The sequence below is a fragment of the Zingiber officinale genome, chromosome 2B (genome assembly GCF_018446385.1).
Source record: "Zingiber officinale cultivar Zhangliang chromosome 2B, Zo_v1.1, whole genome shotgun sequence".
In the NCBI taxonomy this organism is placed as follows: domain Eukaryota; kingdom Viridiplantae; phylum Streptophyta; class Magnoliopsida; order Zingiberales; family Zingiberaceae; genus Zingiber; species Zingiber officinale.
Window position 1 is genome coordinate 32,691,187 of NC_055989.1, and position 19,974 is coordinate 32,711,160.

The 19,974-nt window shown below is 33.1% G+C and overlaps 1 protein-coding gene and 1 pseudogene across 1 annotated transcript; one reads left to right on the top strand and one right to left on the bottom strand.

Moving 5' to 3' along the window:
• Positions 1–4,635: 4,635 nt before the first annotated feature.
• LOC122045572 (histone deacetylase 9) lies at positions 4,636–18,439 on the bottom strand. The gene is made up of 14 exons (XM_042605850.1): positions 18,283–18,439; positions 12,303–12,415; positions 12,106–12,223; positions 10,231–10,305; positions 9,943–10,162; positions 9,704–9,767; positions 8,639–8,731; positions 8,431–8,539; positions 8,102–8,151; positions 7,944–8,034; positions 7,579–7,649; positions 7,225–7,323; positions 5,365–5,431; positions 4,636–4,967 (listed from the first exon to the last, which is right to left on the bottom strand). Exons 1-14 carry the CDS (start codon positions 18,317–18,319, stop codon positions 4,879–4,881), a joined length of 1,296 nt encoding a protein of 431 aa, XP_042461784.1. The 5' UTR covers positions 18,320–18,439; the 3' UTR covers positions 4,636–4,878.
• A 434-nt stretch (positions 18,440–18,873) lies between these two features.
• Positions 18,874–19,050, top strand: LOC122049737 (annotated as a pseudogene).
• The last annotated feature ends 924 nt before the right edge of the window (positions 19,051–19,974 follow it).

A 19,974-nucleotide genomic window follows, 5' to 3' on the forward strand; every position in this document is an offset into this window, starting at 1 on the left:
TAATATTACATAAGATTTAGTCAATTTTTAATAACATTTTAATACATTTGAAGAAGTCAAAATAAACAATGGATGACATATTTAAACTCCTTGCAATCTCAGAAATACATTGGAACTGAAATGAGTGTAATCGGAGCTCTCTAGATCATTAGTGGATTTCGGTCAAAATCTACTTATGGACCTAGAGAACTCCGATTGCACTCATTTAAGTTCCTATGGATTTTTGAGGTTTCAAGAAGTTCAAATATGATATCTATTAGTTATTTCAGCTTTTAAGAGTTATTAACATGTAACAAGGAAGAATCATCAAAAAAGCCCACGTTAGGCCTGATATGGAATCATATCAAGCCCAACGTGGGCCTGATTGATATGGAATGATATCAGGCCCAACATAGATTTTTTTGACGATTCTTCCATTTTACATGTTAACATCTATGAAAAGCCGAAATAAATAATGGATATCATATTTGAACTCTTTGCAACCTTAGAAATCCATAGCAATTAAAATGGGTGCAATCAGAGCTCTCTAAGTCCATAAGTGAGTTTCGGTCAAAACTCATTGATGGACCTAGAGAGCTCCAATTACACCCATTTCAGTTCCTGTGGATTTCTGAGATTGTAAGGAGTTCAAAAATGGTATCCATTATTTATTTCGGCTTTTTAGAGTTGTTAACATGTAACAAGGAAGAATCATCAAAGAGACTCACGTTGGATCTGATATCATTCCATATCAAGCCAGCTTCGGGCCTGATATGATTCCATATCAGGCCCAATGTGGGTTTTTTGACGATTCTTCTATTTTACATATTAACATCTATGAAAAGTCGAAATAAATAATGGATATCATATTTAAACTCCTTGCAATATCAGAAATTCATAGGAACTGAAATGGGTGCAATCAAAGCTTCTAGGTCCATCAGTAGGTTTTGGTCAAAAACCACTGATGGACCTATAGAGTTATGATTATACTCATTTCAGTTCCTATGAATTTCTGAAATTGGAAGGAGTTCAAATGTGCTATCCATTATTTATTTTAACTTTTCAGAGATTTTAAAATGTAATAAACAAGAATCGTTAAAAATATTCATGTTGGGCTTATTAGACCTGATATCATTCCATATTAGGCACATTTTGGGCAACATAGTTTTCTATTGTCATGCATGAAAAAAAAATAAAGATAAATAGAACATACATGCTTACCGACAATTGCTCCAAGTTGACTTCCTCAAAGACGACTATGAAAATATTTCTCAGACTCCTCTCTAGAAACCTTTTCAACAGTTCCTTCAATTTTAACCTGCAAATATGATAAACAACTTGTGAAATGAATTCAACCAAATGAAGTGTTTCCTTTTCAATAAAAAAGAAATCCTGCAAAACATTATATCTTATGTAATTATAATTTAGAGTCACGTGGGCCAGATATAATTTAATATCATGCCCAATGTAGGCTTGATATGAATTAGTTTATATTTTAGCTAGTTTTTTTTTAATAATATTTCAACATTTGGAGACGTCGAAATATGTAATGGACAATACCGTTAGACTCTTTGCAACCTCAGAAATCCATAGGAACTGAAATGAGTACAATCGGAGCTCTTTAGGTCCATCAGTGGGTTTTGACCGAAACTTACTGATAGACTTAGAGAGCTCCGATTGCACTCATTTCAGTTCTTATGAATTTCAAAGGTTGCAATGAGTTCAAATATGATATCCATTATTTATTTCATATTTTCATATATGTTAGCATGTAAATGGAAGAATCGTCAAAAAAGTCCATGTTGAGTCTGATATGGAATCATATCAAGCCCACATAACGTGGGCTTGATATCATTTCATATCAACTAGACTCACGTTGGACCTGATATAATTCCATATCAGGCCTAACGTGGGCCTTTTTGATGATTCTTTTTTGTTACATGTTAACAACTTTGAAAAGCTGAAATAACTAACGGATATCATATTTGAACTTTTTGAAACCTCAGAAATCCATAGGAACTAAAATGAGTGCAATCGGAGCTCTCTAGGTCCATAAGTGGGTTTTTACCGAAATCCACTGATGGACCTAGAGAGCTCCGATTACACTCATTTCAGTTCTAGTGGATTTCTGAGATTGCAAGAAGTTCAAATATGCTATCCATTATTTATTTTGGCTTCTTCAAATGTATTAAAATGTTATTAAAAATTGACTAAATCTTATGTAATGTTATTCATATGTTATGCACATTTGTAAAAAAATAAAAAAAAAAAAAGAGAGAGAAAAATGATAGAGAAAAAAAAAAGATAGAAAAAGTCAGACTGGCAGTAGGGTAAAAAGGAAATTGCACTTGAAAAGATGGATTTTTTGATAAATAGTAAAGTAATATATGTTTTTTAATAAATTTAAAATTTTTGATGCACTGTTTGATAAATTGTCGTTTTTAGATGATTGAAAAAGCTTCATTTTTCCTATGTGATCGGCTCTATGAGGAATAATATGCATCAAAGGGATCATCAAGAGTTATTTTGACGAGGCTCCTCTAATGTTTAAATCATCATGGTGTCTTATAGTAGAATGAAAAAAAGAAAATAAAGCGACTCCGATATAGTGCCCCTTACCCAGAGCATATGTCTGAACTTTTATTCGAGAGAGACAGACACCCACGGAGATCATGAAAAAGTGGAGAAGAGATATGCCACGTGGAGCCTGTCGTTCCCATCAATTCAGAGATCAAAGTCATAATTACTGACCAGACATTATATTATCTAGAGATTGAGGTTGCAGAGAAGATATGTAGACGCACATTCATTAGTTAGATACATTGAGAATTCACTTAAGAAATTATGGACGTTGTAGATATGAAACCAAGAGTTTTACCACTGTCAGATGGATTGTTTGTTGAAAAACCTAAGTACTACAAAGAAGAATTTCGGGTTTTACCAACCATTAGACACATTTAACAACTCAAGAAGTCGTTGGCACTATAAGAAATAATATAGAAAAGAAATCTTGGCGAAACGAGAAGAGTAATGGGTGATATGATGTTTTGTGCAACAATTCAACTTTCAACACCTCGACTTCTTTCACGTGGTTTGAGAGAGAGATTCAACAGTTCAAGGTTTGAGAGAGAGAGATTTAACTTCAAGCAACGTAGGGTTCAACACGGAAGCGATCCATGAGAGGTGTTCGAGCAGCTTTTGGATGATAAAACACATTCTTTAAGAAATACAAAATAGTAGACAATTAAAATACGCAACATCTTAAAGTGCACAATTTGATAAAATGCTGAAACTTTAAAGATGAATATTTTTAAATAAAAATACTCAAAACATTGACGCCAGTGAAATCTTTTTATTGCGGGAAAAAAAAACTCACCTTCCTCTTAAAAAAAAAAAAAATAATAATAATAATATGGAACCATCACCCCCTAAGTCAGTCCCATGGATATGAAAAGAGGTAAATACAGATACACAGTTGAAAGCGCATAGCCGGAACGTTAACCCCAGACAATAATACCCCGAGGATCAAACCCTGGACCTTTCGATCATGAAATCATGCGCCCCCAGCTGTGCTACGTCCTGGGGACAACTCACCTTCCTCTTTTAATTGTATCTAACGTGTAACTTAGTTCTGGATCACGAAAGGGTGACCATTTGAAATGCTCCACATAAGAAATTAAAGCAGCTCGAGGATATACAAGTTGGGAGAGACGTTGGTTTACCAAATAGTTCATGAAGATTAGAATAGAATTACCTCAGTATATTAGTCTCAAAAGATGAAATTATCACCTCAACCGTGTCTCCAAAATATCTCCCACTGTCTGAAAAGGAAATAAATCACGTAAGACTTCATTAAGTCTCTCCAAAATACCTCCCACTGTCTGAAAGGGAAATAAATAACGTAGAATTTCATTAATAAACAACGGCATATGCAAGGAGAGTTCAAACAATCAATAGGGCACATTCCACACCTTTCAAGAATCGACCGACAACAACACCCTTACATAAATTAACTATGACAATCTATAGGACTCAAACACCCTTACATAAATTAACTATGACAATCTATAGGACTCAATTACACGGTTAGTGTTACTATCAATTATAGCTTTATTCGTCAAACTTCTGTCAAAACAATTAGGGAGTGTTTGATTGGAAGGAATGAAAGTGAGGAATAAGAATGGGATTGAAAGTTAATGTTTGGTTTCAGATATTGATGGTGAGTCCATGGATTCAAACTCCCAAATATGAGATTAGACCATTACCAAGTAAAATGGAGGGAATGGAAATGATGGATCCCACGAATTCAAAATTCTCCATTTCTATTCTCATTCTCTTCCGCAAACCAAACCAAGCGTCCCCTTACTGCCAAAGGAATAGTATCTTCTAAATTCTCTTTCCGAGTTTTGCAACATAGCTACATAGAAATGTTACAATCTGCCCATTCAAAACAAAAAGTTAACACGGCCTTCCAAGTACACATAACACTGACGCTTCAAAACAAGACGACTCAAAGCATGCCCTGCAGCATCCCGACTTCCTTCACAGGGAGCTGAATTTCATGATTAAACGTGGAACGGAGAAAGGCTTTCTTTGCCATGTCTGCCTGTCAGACCTAACAAAAGCGATTGTGAAACCAGAGTAGGGACTCCACAGTTGTGCCAATACTGTGATCGAAATAATTGATTCACAAGTTTAGAATGTCAGTCTGTCTGTTATGGCAGAAGGTCAACCTCATAAGTAAATACAAGACACGGCGCACCCTTCAGAAAATTGCCAACCGCTGAGTAACTAAAAATATGAATTAAACTGAGGACACTACGTAAAATGTAGATAAAACACCTGTTTCTAAATTGAAAAGGACACGCTATACAACATGATGGAAGGACCACAAAACATTCAAGGGCCATCGTCCATGTTATGATCATTATCATTGTCGCCATCGTAATATTCATCATCTCGCTGAATTTGCTTATCCTGTGCATGCTCTGCATTAAATTTCAAAGTCATGTCAGTTTAATAAGCAAGTAATTGTCAGAGAACTTTGACAAGCAAAGTGTATTCATGTAGTGTAAAAGATGGCATTTCACATCAAAAACTATTTGGACTAAAGAATATCACTTTGGCGAAGTAGGCCTCGGACATTCCTTTGTAGAATAACAATAATAGTTAAAATTAGAGCAATTTCAGTATTCCCAGTGATGATTAATATAAAATTAGGCTAATGAGGGGAAAGAGTGCATGTAAATAATAACAATAGCAGAATAAGAAAAATTTTGTAGCTTAGCTAGATCAATGAATGGATAAGAGAACACAACACCAACATCATTGATGTGGCATTGCAAACGTCAAATCAATAGCTAATCCTATCCAAGCAGCACTTACGGTTTACTCTTTCATCAGGATTTTGCTCATCCTCATCGATATCAGGGATATAAAAATCTGGGGGAATCTGCAAAATGAATTGTATTCATTAATATTTCTGCTCAATTCAGGTTCCAAATGATTAAATATATGAATAAAGCCTCCAGATTGATCAAGTAAAAATTCACTTAGTTAATTGAAATTTGGCAAACAAATTTATCCATTGAAATTAACTCAGCCTCTTTATCAAAAAAAATAAATAATTAAATGAACATTTGATTCCTCAAGATCTTTGAACACAGGGACCTGATTTAGGCATAACCCACTGTTAAGAGCCCTATTTGGATAATTACTCATTAATTGTTTAGGAAAAAGCTAATGACTAGTCACTGTTTGCATTCTTATTCACTATGGTGACACACTGGCAGATAAAAGACAAAAATGAAATGTGTGAGAACTTGTGAAGACACAGGCCTTAGGAATTCATTGATAGGGGGTGTGATAGATTTGATGATATTGTAGGAAAATTAATGAATATCTTCTTACAAGAATAGACTACCCTCCAGTAAGTATAACTTTCCAAATGTTTGAGGTTCTTCCTAAAGAAAAATGAGATATAGTTGGGCTTGGCTTTGATATCATGATATCACTTGTCATGGGCCTAACACTTAGTGCCCATGCAGCTCCTGTAGTGGGTCCATTCGCCTTTGCTTGTTAGGGACTTAGCTTCTTAAAAAAACGACTCTGCAGCCTAAGTGGTGGCTTAGACTGGACCCTCATTGACACAGAGCCTAAGTGGTGGCTTACAATATTTTACAACAAACACGTGAAGTGCCATATGTGGGGCAATTTCTAACATCCGATTGTAGCACCTCACATTCGATTGTAACACTTTGTTTACTTGTTGTAAATTGTTGTAAGCCATTAGGCCACTTGGCCAAACAATTTTCACTGGGTGCTAATGAGGGTCCAGTCCGCTTAGACTATAAGACTTTCTCCTTGGTGAACAGACCACCTGCAACAGGAGCCACATGAACACTTAGCATTAAACCTGTGAAAAGTTTTGCATAATTAATGGTCATATGTTTACAAACTGATGGTTACGGCATCATTAACTCAGAGACTAACAATCTCTCATTTAAGGTCTCATGTGCTTATACAGAAATCTATTATCTTCCTGATGAATTAACTGAAAAGAAACAGAAAATGACAATAGGGGTAAATAAATTCAAAATAATAAATAATAACCTAAACCAAAAGACAGAATCTGAGATGGAAAATGTTCTAATCATTGAGAAGTAGAGAAGAAAGGTCCCATTATTCCACATCTAAAAACCTCAAATAAGTGATTAAATGAACTGATCCATGTTGCCCAGAAATTGCTACTAATGAGAGATCCTCCAGTCACTATGTTTGAATAGTCTAAGTGCGAAGACAAGCCAACAATAAAATACGAAGGATAACTTCAACATGTATCATATTCATGCCAAGTTGATTTGGCAAACAGGTCCCCAACATCAATGAATCTATATCCTTATCCCAACATAGCACTAATAACGGATGTGAAAAGTGGAAATAGCAGGCAATTTGAAACCTTATTTGTACTGTCAGTCTCCATGTTGTCAAATACAGTGTGCCCCTTTGATATCTAAGTTTCAGTCAATATGCCAAATGGTTTTACACCATATACACGTACAGAAAATGGGTGTTTAACATCATAAAGTGTGATACATCATAAAAACAAAATAAACTAAGACAAGTGGAATTCTTAATTACAATATAAAATTTCTAACACACGGAAAACAATATGATCATTTAAGTTAAATAGAAGTTAGATAATGGTTATTCCAAAACCGCAAAAATTACACAAGTTGAACTAACCTCTTGCATTTGGACACCAGGAGCATGTTGTATAGACCGCAAACATTCTAGAACCTGAAACCTGATTGTGCCAAGATATGACTTACTATTCAAGTTCTCCTGTCACAAAACATTAAATAAAGAGAAAAGTGAAAATTTTCCTGGGACTTCTTTTAGTACAAATTACAGCACCTATAAATGTTAAAAATTAATGTGTGTATAAACAGTTCAGATCTGTTGTATTTGGTCAATGGTTTTAACAAAATATTTGAGGTCCAACTAAATGAAATAAAAATTTAATTGTGTACTACTGGTAGAAAACAACCTATGCGAATTGATTAGAATTCACAGCAAGATTACACTAACAGCACCTACCATGTTGCCATTGGGAATTTTCAAAGTGAAGTCTGGAGCAAAATACTTGATATAATCATTATCTGGGATTTCTGCAAGCCAAAAAAAATTATTAGCAGACAGTTTCTTATTTTGGAAAGTTAGTATCAAGTAAACATTAACTAGCAACAAGTAGATGACATAAAGTTAAAAGTGCATCTGCAGTAATGAGTAAAGAAGGGCAAACAACATGCGTGATGTTATATAGATTTCTTTACTACCCAGTTCACATATAAGATCAACATCTTCACCTGAAGTACAATTTACTTCAAATATTCTCATGACTTGATAACCCACAGGCGGAGACTAAAACTATGACATTAATTTCCAGTTATTTTGTATTATACCATTTGGGAGCTCTGTATCTAGCAAAACACCAGTTTCGACAGTCCAGCAGCGAGCAACATTTTCTTTAGTGTATCCTCCACCACCAGTAACCTTCAGAAGAGACATGCATATGATACCTTAAACAAGTCAGAAATAAACAAGTAGCACAGATCCTTACCAACAGTGGCAGATTGAATTTCTTCACAAATCTTACACATTCTGAATGTCCTGTTAACAAACACTAAATGAATAGTCAAAATATCAAAGAACTTATAGAAAACAATATGACAAACTATTTGTTAGGATAATATTTAAAACTAATTGTTTGTAATTTCCTCCTGAAACAAAACCTGAAATATGGAAATTTATTATGAAAAATTTCTTCAAACAATGCAAAAGACGACCCAATATTGAGACCCTGGAAACTATGATCATATTTTAGCTCATATGTCATAGATACATTATAAGATAACACGACTAAAACACTAAAAGACAAGAGATAAACACCTTCAATGGAGAGGTTAAAACAGCCCAAGCGATCACCAGCAAGTGAATCAGCTCCACATTGGAGAACAATAACACCTGGCAGATATGTTTCAACAACCTTGGAAATAATCTACAAAATATAACCATCCAAGAAGATAGTCTATTAAAGAGGAAGATAAAAATCTGTAGATATAGCCTTCTGTACTTTACTTGCTAGATCATTTCTTACCGTTTTAAAAAGCCGAGTAAAACTAGCATCATCTATTCCATCCTTGAGTGGGACATTAATGGCATAATATTTTCCTTCCTTTTCACCTATATCCTTCATTCAATATATCTATATAATCTCAATATCCTATAAATCATAAATCAGCATAAAATGATCAAGAAAAAAAAATCAAACACACAAACGTATGCTAAATTAAAGCACAGTGGAGGAAAAAACTCCATGTAGAGTCAGAATAGTAGTAGAACAATATTTGGAACAAACAATTGTATCTTGACTGTTAATGAGCATGACATAAGACTGGCAATTATAATAGCATAAAACCTATGCCATTTTAAGATGAGTTTTCTTCCTTTCCCCATACTCCAATTCTGATGGATAAACTTGTCTAAATATGGAAAATATGATGGTCTAAATTTAACATCTCAACCTATTTTCATTCAATTTATTATCTAGGCTACACTTTTTTACCCCACCTAAGTGCACATTATTTAAACATTTCAAATAAGCATCACAATTTTGTCAACTCTCAGCATTCACAACTCTGATAAATCAATTTTAAATCCTGAAACATTCATGAATGCAAGATGATCCTTACTAAATATATTATCACTATAGAAAATGTTTGGGATTGAACAGTTATGGAAAGTTTAAAGCAACTAATTATTCTTAATGGCATAATCATTATACAAAGGTACAACATAACCGAAAACAAAGCTAATGTCCTTCCACCTAACATCTGAATGAAGACATTTGTTTGCTCCAATTGAACCCACCTTTTCTCTTCTACAACATTTATTTTCCTTTTAAGTGCCTCTAACTATAATAGAGTAAACCAGATTAAACTCAAGTGCATATACCAATTTTAGAGAAAGTAATAATGTAAAATATTATTCCAGGCTGAGAGATGTAAAACTCATGTCTCAAGGTGTAACAAACAATAACACCAAACAAGAAAACAATTACAACAAGATAATGAATGACATCATGCAATGACAAACACAAAATTAGCTGACAAGATTACACCTAATTTACAATGAAATCAACAAGAGAAGTAAGAATAATTACTTTAACATCACCGGTTCCTGGAAAGAAGATGTCACCATATTTATGGAAGCTGACGGTCATTACCCTATTTCCAATGTAAATTGTTAATATCTTTTTGTTGTCCACTCTACACAAGCTATATAAATTACTTTATGTAACAAAAAAACATTTTATTAGAATATAATTGAAGGAAATAGATTCTTAATGGCAATGAAGTTATCCTCAAGCTATTGAATTGACAAGTCAAATAAACATGTTGCCTGTCTGTGAAATAGAAAGCTTCTTCAACGCCGTCGCCATGATGAACATCTATATCAATATAAAGAACTCGAGCATGATATTTAAGAAGTTCCAGGATCCCCAAAACCAAGTCATTAATATAGCAGAAGCCTGATGCAGAAGACTTTTTCGCATGATGTAAACCACCAGCCCAATTTATAGCAATATCACATAGCTGATGGTTTAGCCTTCTTGCAGCATCTACAATATAGATTAAGCTAGTAAACTGAAATTAAGTATACAAATAAGATAAAGAAAATTAATATTACCAATCGTGCCACCAGCATATATTTGACAGAATTCGAAAAGATTTTCAAAGACAGGGCAATCTTCTCCAAGATTATCTGAAAGGGAAAATATACAAGTAGCAGATTTTCAACATTAATTTGAAACATTAAACAAACAAAGATCAATTGATATAAATAAATAAAATAGTAATTAGTGATTCATGAGAAGAGATATATACAGACCTATGATTAGACAGTAGGGGTTTAGTTTTTTCAATTGATTGGTCAGCATAGAAAGGAGAAAAATTAGAAGAAAACAAACAATTTTTGGTTGACTTTATTTTTAGTTGTGAGTATCATGTACTAACAAACCAAAAAAAAAAAAAAAAAACTGATAACCATACAACAAAAAGCTAACCAACTGCAAGTTCCAATTGAACTTTGTAAAATTATACCACTATTAATATCCAAGTCTTTAAGTCTTAATTGTGTTAAAAAGAGTTCACTTTGATCTCCCTCTACGGGCACACTTACAATTTTAATTAGTCCAACTTGTCTAATTATAAATTTTAATGATCATCAATGATGATGACTAACCAATATTAATCTATTTTCAATTTATCATCCATATAAACTACACTTAATTGCTACTCCATATTAGTATATATTTTTTTCTTAATTGGACATCCAACTTAGCACTCCTATCTTTGTTATACTCACTTTTTGTATGTATAAATTGGCTATACCAGTGTATTCGAAAGTTTCCTTTTAGCTAACACTTGCACAATACTTGAAAAGTTAGATCCCATAACTTCAATTTTCATAAATATTGTAATCATCAAGTGCAGTGTAAGACTCTACCAAGTCTACTGTACAAAGAAGATAAAATGTATGCTAGTTCAGTGTACTATAGTAAATAGATGTTAAGAAATGAAGCTAACAAGCCTTATCTCACTAGACGGAATCGGCTATATGAATTCTTTTACGCCAATTAGCTCTATTCCCTACTATATCATCATCTATACTTAAAAACTTTATCTTATTTTATTGTTACTAACTTCCTCTTCCTCGTTTAATGTGCATATTTATCATAATTTCGCATTGCCTAATTGATGCATCAATTTTAATTCACTAATTTAAATAAAAATGCTTGATGATTAGATAATAATTCAGTATGCATTTTCAGAATGATTCATGGTCACCCTTGCAAAGTTGAATTTGCTTGAAAAAAACTCGTGTATTATTATTAACAAGAGAAGGAAAAGGTGGCATTTAAGCATTTGAGAGTGCTAAGCAAAGAGACAGATTTGCATACAATATCATAGTCTATCAAATTTCTCAAAGAAAGGTTGGTTTAAATTCACAAAAGGTAGAACAATATAGAGCTCAAAATCTACAATAGAAGAACTTCAACAAGTTTTTCGAGAATGGAGGCTGCTAAGGATACATGACATTATGTAGTAAGATCCAAAGTTCTTTGAGCTAATAGGTCAACAATATCAATTTTCAATTACAATATTGTAAAAATGCATAGCTAACCACAATAGTTTGAACAAACATAATTTAGTGATGACAATAAAGTAAAGAACAAGGAAGTGCCACAATGTTGCAAATTGTGGATGGTTAACGTTGACTTGCTAACCGCTATCTCCAAAACTCTAGCCATTAAGAAAGAGATCAATGATTGAACTCGATCTGTTGCTCTAATATCATGTCGATATAAGCTCTTAGTTGTTACGAGAAGAACCAATTTATATATTTTTATCCTTAATAATCAACAAACCAAAAAACTACAATTCATGTTACAAGAAGTAGAAGGCATGAAAAAACCAAGACTCTTGCAAGAAATGAAAAGCATAAGGTACATCCATTGTGTAGAATAAGCAAACAAACAAATGAACCTCTTCCTGTCCATACATCTAGCTAACTCGTCAGCAAACAAATTTTGTGTGTTAGGACTTATTCGGTGCAAAAATTCCACGTAATCTGTTGAATGAAATTGGGCCAGCTCCACTGGGTATGCCTTGTGTGGTCGCTGCAAAGATGAAAGGAATCTTTAACTAAAAAATGTCTGGAAGAATCCATAAATTTAGAAAAGGAATAATATGACTAACATATATCTCCATCTTCTTGTAAAGACCATATGAGAGCACAAGATGGTGGGTCATACATAGGCGGTGTGGTTTCATTGGGTGATTAGGCCCAAAATAAACATTCCCAACATCCCCTGCAAATTCAATGCATATAAACCAATAAGTAGCTTAAAAAATCACCAGGAACAATTTTTAGATGGCTAAAATACAAGTCAGAGTACAGAAGTCCAACACTTAACACATGAATGACTGGACAAGTTTCTTGGCAGATTAAATTGCATGATGTCAAGCCATTGGTGCTCTATCTAGTCACAGGATACATTTATAAATCTTGATGGACGAGTAGAGACCATGAAAATCTTATGAGTTGATAAATGTTGAGAGTTGAGACTAGTACAAATTAAATATCCAAAGATGATAAGAACTCGAATCCTATCATGTAGGAAAACGTAACAAAGGTTGAAAGAGGGTATAGATGACTGCTTCAAGGAGATGGACCTCCAGTGATGATCACTTCAAGGGTATCAACCTCCAATAAGCAACAGAATTTGATTAATTAATTGCATTGCTTTATTGCTTGCCTCTAAAGGATACATAAAGTCTCTATATATAGACATATAAGAATGCCTTGTCAATATAAAAAGTTGACCTATTTTAATATTTTAAAAGGGAAAAAAATAATAAATCTAATGACTTATTCTAAATAATAATATTTTGGAAGAGGAAATTAATAATACACCTAAAGACCTGTTCTAAAAGATAATATCTTGGAGGGTTATTTTAATATATCTATTTGAGGATCATATCATTCCACCGTCCTTCAAACTAACCTTGTCCTCAATTTCTTTTGATGATTTGCATAAAGTGCCTTCTTATAGCGGACTAATTGAGATGCCCTTTTGATGAAAGACAAATAACCTTTTATGAGTCTTTCTTAAGTTCAAAAATTTTCTTTGATCACAAGGTGCATTATGTTGGGCTTTTGAAAGGTTATTAGCATGCCAATACTTTCTTTTGGATCGCTTAGCCTTGTGCAAAGTCCTCATCAAGTTATGATGAAAGAATACTCCTTGCCATGTATGATGTTATCGACAAGGTATTATTACTTTGTTCTCTTGGATGATGGAAGTGGAGATTGTTGTAGATGCAGTGACTTCAATTATCGATGTCACAATGATTGTGATAGATGAATTCTTCTTATCATGGTCAAAAAGTTTAGATCTTCATATGAATCACTTTTATAGCTATCTTGTTATTGTTCAGTGAATCCTTTTACCTTCATTGTTTATAGAGTTTGTAACCCTTCTAAGGCATGAATTGATATTGTCATAGTGTTATCTTGTACTTCATTCACATGTTCTCATATTTCACCTTCATTGAGATCATCTTCTTCCTTTGAATTCTCTAATGATTCAACCATCATTATTCCCTTGCACTCATTGAGGACTTCAGTGCTAGTTTTTATTTCTTTGAGGATAGTACATCTTAACTTCTTTTTGAATGTTAGGGTGAAGTCCTTCAATAAAAGTATTTAATGATTTTCACTTTGACCAACCATGAGTTTAGTTCAAGAGTTAGAGAAAGAAATTATGATATTCTACTATTGTCGTGATGTTCTAAATCTTGGAACTCCCTATCTACATTTCCATATGCATTGTCATACTCTTAAGGGATGAAATCCGTCTACAAACTTCTCCCATGATGCACCTCCCATGATGCAGATCTATAGCATGACTTGAATAATTGATAGAGCCTCGCCTTTCAGATGCAGAAAAGTTATCAACACCTCTGAATCATTTGGCATGCCATGTAGGTTTTCTCGAAAACAATTTAGCAGGGTCTCTACTTGTCCAATAAGGCAATTCATCTTTATAGGATCATGTTTAGTTTGTTATTACATGAAATCTTCCAACCATTGTATTAGAATTAACCAAGCCTTATCCCACTAGGTAGGGTCGACTATATGGATCATTTTACGTCATTGAGCTTTATCTCCTACTATATCATCTATACTTAAATAAATTTTATCTTATTTTATTGTTGTTAACCAAGTCTTTTTTAGTCTTCTGCTTTCTCGTTTGATATGTGTGTTTGACATAGTTTCATATCGTCTAACTAGAATATTTATTAGTCATCTAAGTACACGCCTGCAACATCTTAAACATGTCTCTCAGAGTTTTCCATCAATAGATACAATTTCGACTTTCTCTCTAATGCTTTCATTTCTTATTCTGTCCATTCTAGTATGTTCACACATCCACCTTAACATCCTCGTCTCTACAACTCTCATCTTCTACTCATGTGCTTGAATCATAGCCCAACATTCAGCTCTATATAACATAGAAGATCTAACTACGATTTTATAGAACTTTCATTTAAGTTTTAGAAGTATTTTACGGTCACATAAAACACTCGACGCTCTCCTCCATTTAACCATCCTACTTATATTATATATAAGACATCTTTCTCAATCCCTCCATCGTTTTGCAAAAATGATCCTAAATATTTAAAACTATCAATTTCGGACAACTCGTCATCTCCTATTTTAACAATTGTCTCATTACGTCTAATATTGTAAACTTAAATTTCATATATTCTATTTTTATTCTACTAAGTCTAAAACCTTTCCTTTCTAGTGTTTCCCGCCAAGATTCTAATTTAACATTTACTCCTTCACGTGTTTCATCTACCAAAATAATATCATCTGCAAACAACCTGGACCACGGTACTGTATCTTGAATGTGTGCAGTGAGTTCGTCCATAATCAGTGTAAAAAGATAGGGACTTAGAGTTGATTCTTGATGTAACCCTATCTTTATTGGAAATGCTTCAGTTACTCTGCCTGAAATCTTTACTCTAGTCATTACATCCTCGTACATATCCTTAATTAGTTTAATATATATTACATTAACACATCTCTTTTCTAGAATTCTTCATATAATTTCTCTTAGGACTTTATCCTAAACTTTTTCTAAATCCATAAATGTCATGTGTAGATCTTGTTTTTGCTCCTGATATTTTTCAATTAATTATCAAAGAACATGTATAGCTTTTATTGTCGACCTTTTAGGCATGAACCAAAATTGATTTCAGTTACTGTAGTCTCCTTCCTTAATCTTTTTTCTATTACTTTTTCCCAAAGTTTCGTGGTATGACTCATTAGTTTAATACCCCTATAGTTTGCACAATTTTATACGTCTCCCTTATTCTTATATAAAGAAACTAGAGTACTTACCCTCGATTGATCAGGTATTTTTTTCGTTTTCAATATCATGTTAAATAATTTGATAAGTCATTCAATACCTTATTTTCCTAGGAACTTCCATACCTTTATCAGAATATCATCTAGTCCAACAATTTTTCTATTGTGCATCCCATTTAAAGTTTGTTCTACTTCTAAAGTTTAAATTCTATGATAAAAATTATACTCATTTGATCGACTTAAATTACCTAAGTTAAGTTAGTTACCTAAATTTTCATTAAAAAGTTGATAAAAATACCTCTTCCACCACTCTTTTATTTCTTCATCGTTTATTAATACCCTATTACATGCAGCTTTAATACATTTTATTTAGATAAGATCTCTTGTTTTCCTTTCTCTCACTTGTTATTCTATAAATGTCTCTTACCCCTCCTTTTATATCCAATTTTTGATATAATCATTCAAAAGTTTTATTTTTTACTCCATTTACTACTTGTTTAGCCACTTTTTTCACTATTGTATATTTTTTTAAGTTTTCATTGTTCTTACAAATATATAATTTCTTATAAGTTATTCGTTTTTTCTTCACTTTCTCTTATACTTTCTCATTCCACCACTAAGATTTCTTAATTAGTGGTGCATGCCCCTTTGACTCATTGAGTACACTCTTAGCAACTATTTTCAACTTTGATATCATCTTATCCCATGTCGTATTAGAGTCATCATATATTTCACCTAATACTTGTACTCCTACCTTCTCCTTATAATATTTTGTTTCCCATCCTTTAACTTCCACCACTTAATTCTAGGAGTTATATATATTTTCTTTCTATCGATACTATATTTGAGGCGTATATCCAACACTACTAAGCTATGTTGGATAGTTAAATTTTTTCATGACCTTACAATCTTTACAAATCTTTTTATCCTTCTTCCTAACCAAAAGAAAGTCAATTTGAGATTTATTATTTCCACTTTTGAACGTGATAAGTGTTCTTCTCTTTTCTTAAAAAATGTATTAGATAATATAAGGTCATATACTATCATAAAGTCTAATATAGTTTTCCCTTCTTCATTTCTCATTCCAAACCCATAACCACCATGTACCCTCTCATATTCCTCATTTTTCACTCTAACATGCTCATTTAGATCCCCTCTATTAAAATCATTTCATTTGGCAAAATATTTTATAATACTTCTTCTAAGTCGTCCCAAAACCTTAATTTGGTAGCTTCATCTAATCCTCCTTGCAATGCATGTATGCTAATTATGTTCATTGTTTTGATCGTCATTATTATCTTAAGGACTATAATTCTATCTTCTTTTAACTACTCCTACGACTTCATCTTTTAACAAACTATCTAAAACAATACCCACTTCATTTCTTACTTTACTATTTCCTGTGTACTATAACTTAAAACTCGAGTTCTCTATCATATTTACCTTTCCGCCTACCCATTTTATCTTTTGCACACAAAATATTAATTCTTTTCCTAATCATCGTATCTACTACCTCCATTGATTTATAGGATTCCTACATTCTATCTTCCAAATCTTAGACTATTAGTTTTCATATCATATTTGTTCTTATCTAACCTATGGTGTGAGAACTCTTTGCCTATTTAACATTATACCCAAATTCTCAGGAAGATGTAGCGGTCCTTGCCGATAAATTACAGTCGGAGCTTGCAATGCAAACTCTTGCATATTTAGCACTATACCATAGTTCTAGAGATATAGCAATCCTTACCAAGGCGTTATAGTCGAACCCTACAACGCATTCCTTCCGGGGAACAACCTAGCATTACCACAATAGTTTAATGAATTCATTCATTGAACATTTGTAATAGTTTTAACGCTAGCTAGCAACCTAACGCAACCCTCCTTTATCCGAGCTTGGGACTGACCATGGTCATGGACAGAGTTTTTAATACAAAAATAAACAAAAAATATATGATAGAAATAAACAAATAAGAAAAAAATGGAAAACAATTCTTTTCAAAAAAAAAAGTATAACCGAGAGATTTAAGATCTATGAGGAATATTATGAATGAGCAGTGGTAAGGAGCCTCTCTCTAATACTAAGTTGATAGGAACCCGCCTTCTATCTCGTAGGAAACAAAAAAAGGACGAGAGAGAGAGATCACTTCGAGGGGATCGTCCTTTAGTAATAATCACTTTGAGGGGATCAACCTCCAATAATCAAAGGAATTTGATTAATTAATTGTATTACTCCATTGCTTATCATTACATAATGATTATATATAGACATATAAGAATGTATAATAGATCTAATAACCTAATTTAAATATTTTGAAAAGGAAAATAATAATAAAATAATATTTTAAAAGAGAAACTCAATAATAAATCTAATGGCATTTTGTAAAGGATAATATCACGAAGGTTGGGGATTGTATCAAAAGAAGATGATTCAGAAAAGCAAAGGAGGCCTAAGGTGGGCTCAACCAAATAGTGAAGTGACTATTAATACTTTTTTTTTAATGAAAAATCTTAATAATGCTATATCATAATACTTTATCAATTCCTCCTATTTGCAAGGGATATCCATCCAGCAACAACGAGTGAAGAAAACACTGGCGGCAATAGCAAAATCCTAAACCTGATTCATGAGTAAAAATATTCAGAACAATTCGTTTAGGAAGGGAAATGCATCAGATTAGGTCGGATCAATCCGTGGAGAAACAATTGCAATAGAAACCAATTAGGGTTTCATTTTTCTATCAGGCAATCAAGCGATTGTTCGTGGAGGTGAGAGACAAAGAAAGGGAGGGAAATTACCATCGTAGAAGTAGGAAATCCGTTCTTTGGACGGCATACCCGGTCGCCGTCTCTTGAAGAAGGTTCGCCGTAAAGGAATTGAAAGAGAGCCCTGGAGCTCGTAAGGGCTTCGTGGAGACGAGACTGGTGCGAGACACGCTGGTGCATTCCTCACCGTACGATGTGCGTTATCAAACTCGGAAATCCCACCCTGCAAGCCTGCAATCGCTTCAGGATTTGTGCTTGCATCTAACGGTGCCAATCCTCTCTCCGCCCTTCCGTTAAACCTGCACTTTCATCTGGACCAGATACGGTCATGCTTTAACGGTCGGGAATCAATTGATTGAAAATTATTGGTTCAACCTCTCAGAAATATCTTACTATTTTATTAAAATCTTAATCTCTTATTAATTAATTTTGATAAAATCATTTTAATATTTTTCTCTTTTAACAATAAAAATAATGATAAAATTTATTAATATTTTTCTCAAATTATTTTTTATATAAAAAATATATACTGTCATGATTTTATTTATTCTCACATTTTACAATTTGTAATACCACAAGTGAAGAAATTTCTATAAATAACTTGGGACAGTAATATTAGAAAGCATACCTTTCTCGGTCATTTAACTAAGATCAAGTGAGTATATGTAATTATCAGTTTAATATCTTATATAAAAATTAAATTAATTTTTTATTAAGAAAAACTCATTATAGTAGCTTGTTACTAGGGTTCTCAAACGCCACCTTTACATTGCACTACTGCATAGACTTAGTGCACCCTTATCAAATCTAATTTATATGTCTAGGGTATTAATTTATGTGTATTCATACATTATATTATATATACAATGTATGTACACGATAGTTAGTCAATCTTAAAATTTAACCGTTATTCACAAAATCATTAATTATTATTTAATTTACCTTCAAAATTATTATTTTTCTATTTGAAAAATTATAAATTATAAAATATATATATATATAAAAAAGAAACAACACGTATTTAAATTGCTTAACTATCCCTTTAGGGTATTGGAAAATCAAAACTATATAATTTGCTTATCTTTTTATCCTTCTTACTTTAGGAAATCATGTTATACTCACTTACATTTCCCTATTCTTATAGTTTTAGTTTGTATCAAAGGTTTTTTACTTCATAAAATTACATTCATTGTATTCTTTTTATAACTCTAGTTTAATCATCAAGCAATGTTTATACTTTCAAAGAGTTGGAAGACAAAATAGATCTTCATTCATCCAATATATTAACTATGAAGTTAAATATATTTTACAGAAACAGTTGATACTGTTGATACCCCAAGATAGTTTTGATGTGATCAAACAAGTTAAGTTAGGTCCTGTTGTGTTTAACCTTATGTCTAAGTGTGCAAGAACTTAAGAGCACAAGGAGTCGAGCAAAAGACGCAACTAGCAAAAAGGACGACACGGGAGAGAGCCGACGAGCTCGGTGTGTCTGAGGGACGAGGTGCTGCGGAAGAGTACGCAGGCGAACGAGAAGGAGGAGTACGACATTTCCGAGAGATGAGAAGCCAGAGCGGAAGGTTGCTCGAGAAGGGCGGAAGTTGGGTTCGGGTGAGCCCTATTCTGGATGGCCGAAATCACCTAAGCGAGCGAAAAACCCCAGACCGAAGCAAGCGGAGCCAAGCTAGAGGCCCAAAGAGAAAATCAACAAAATGTTGACTTTCC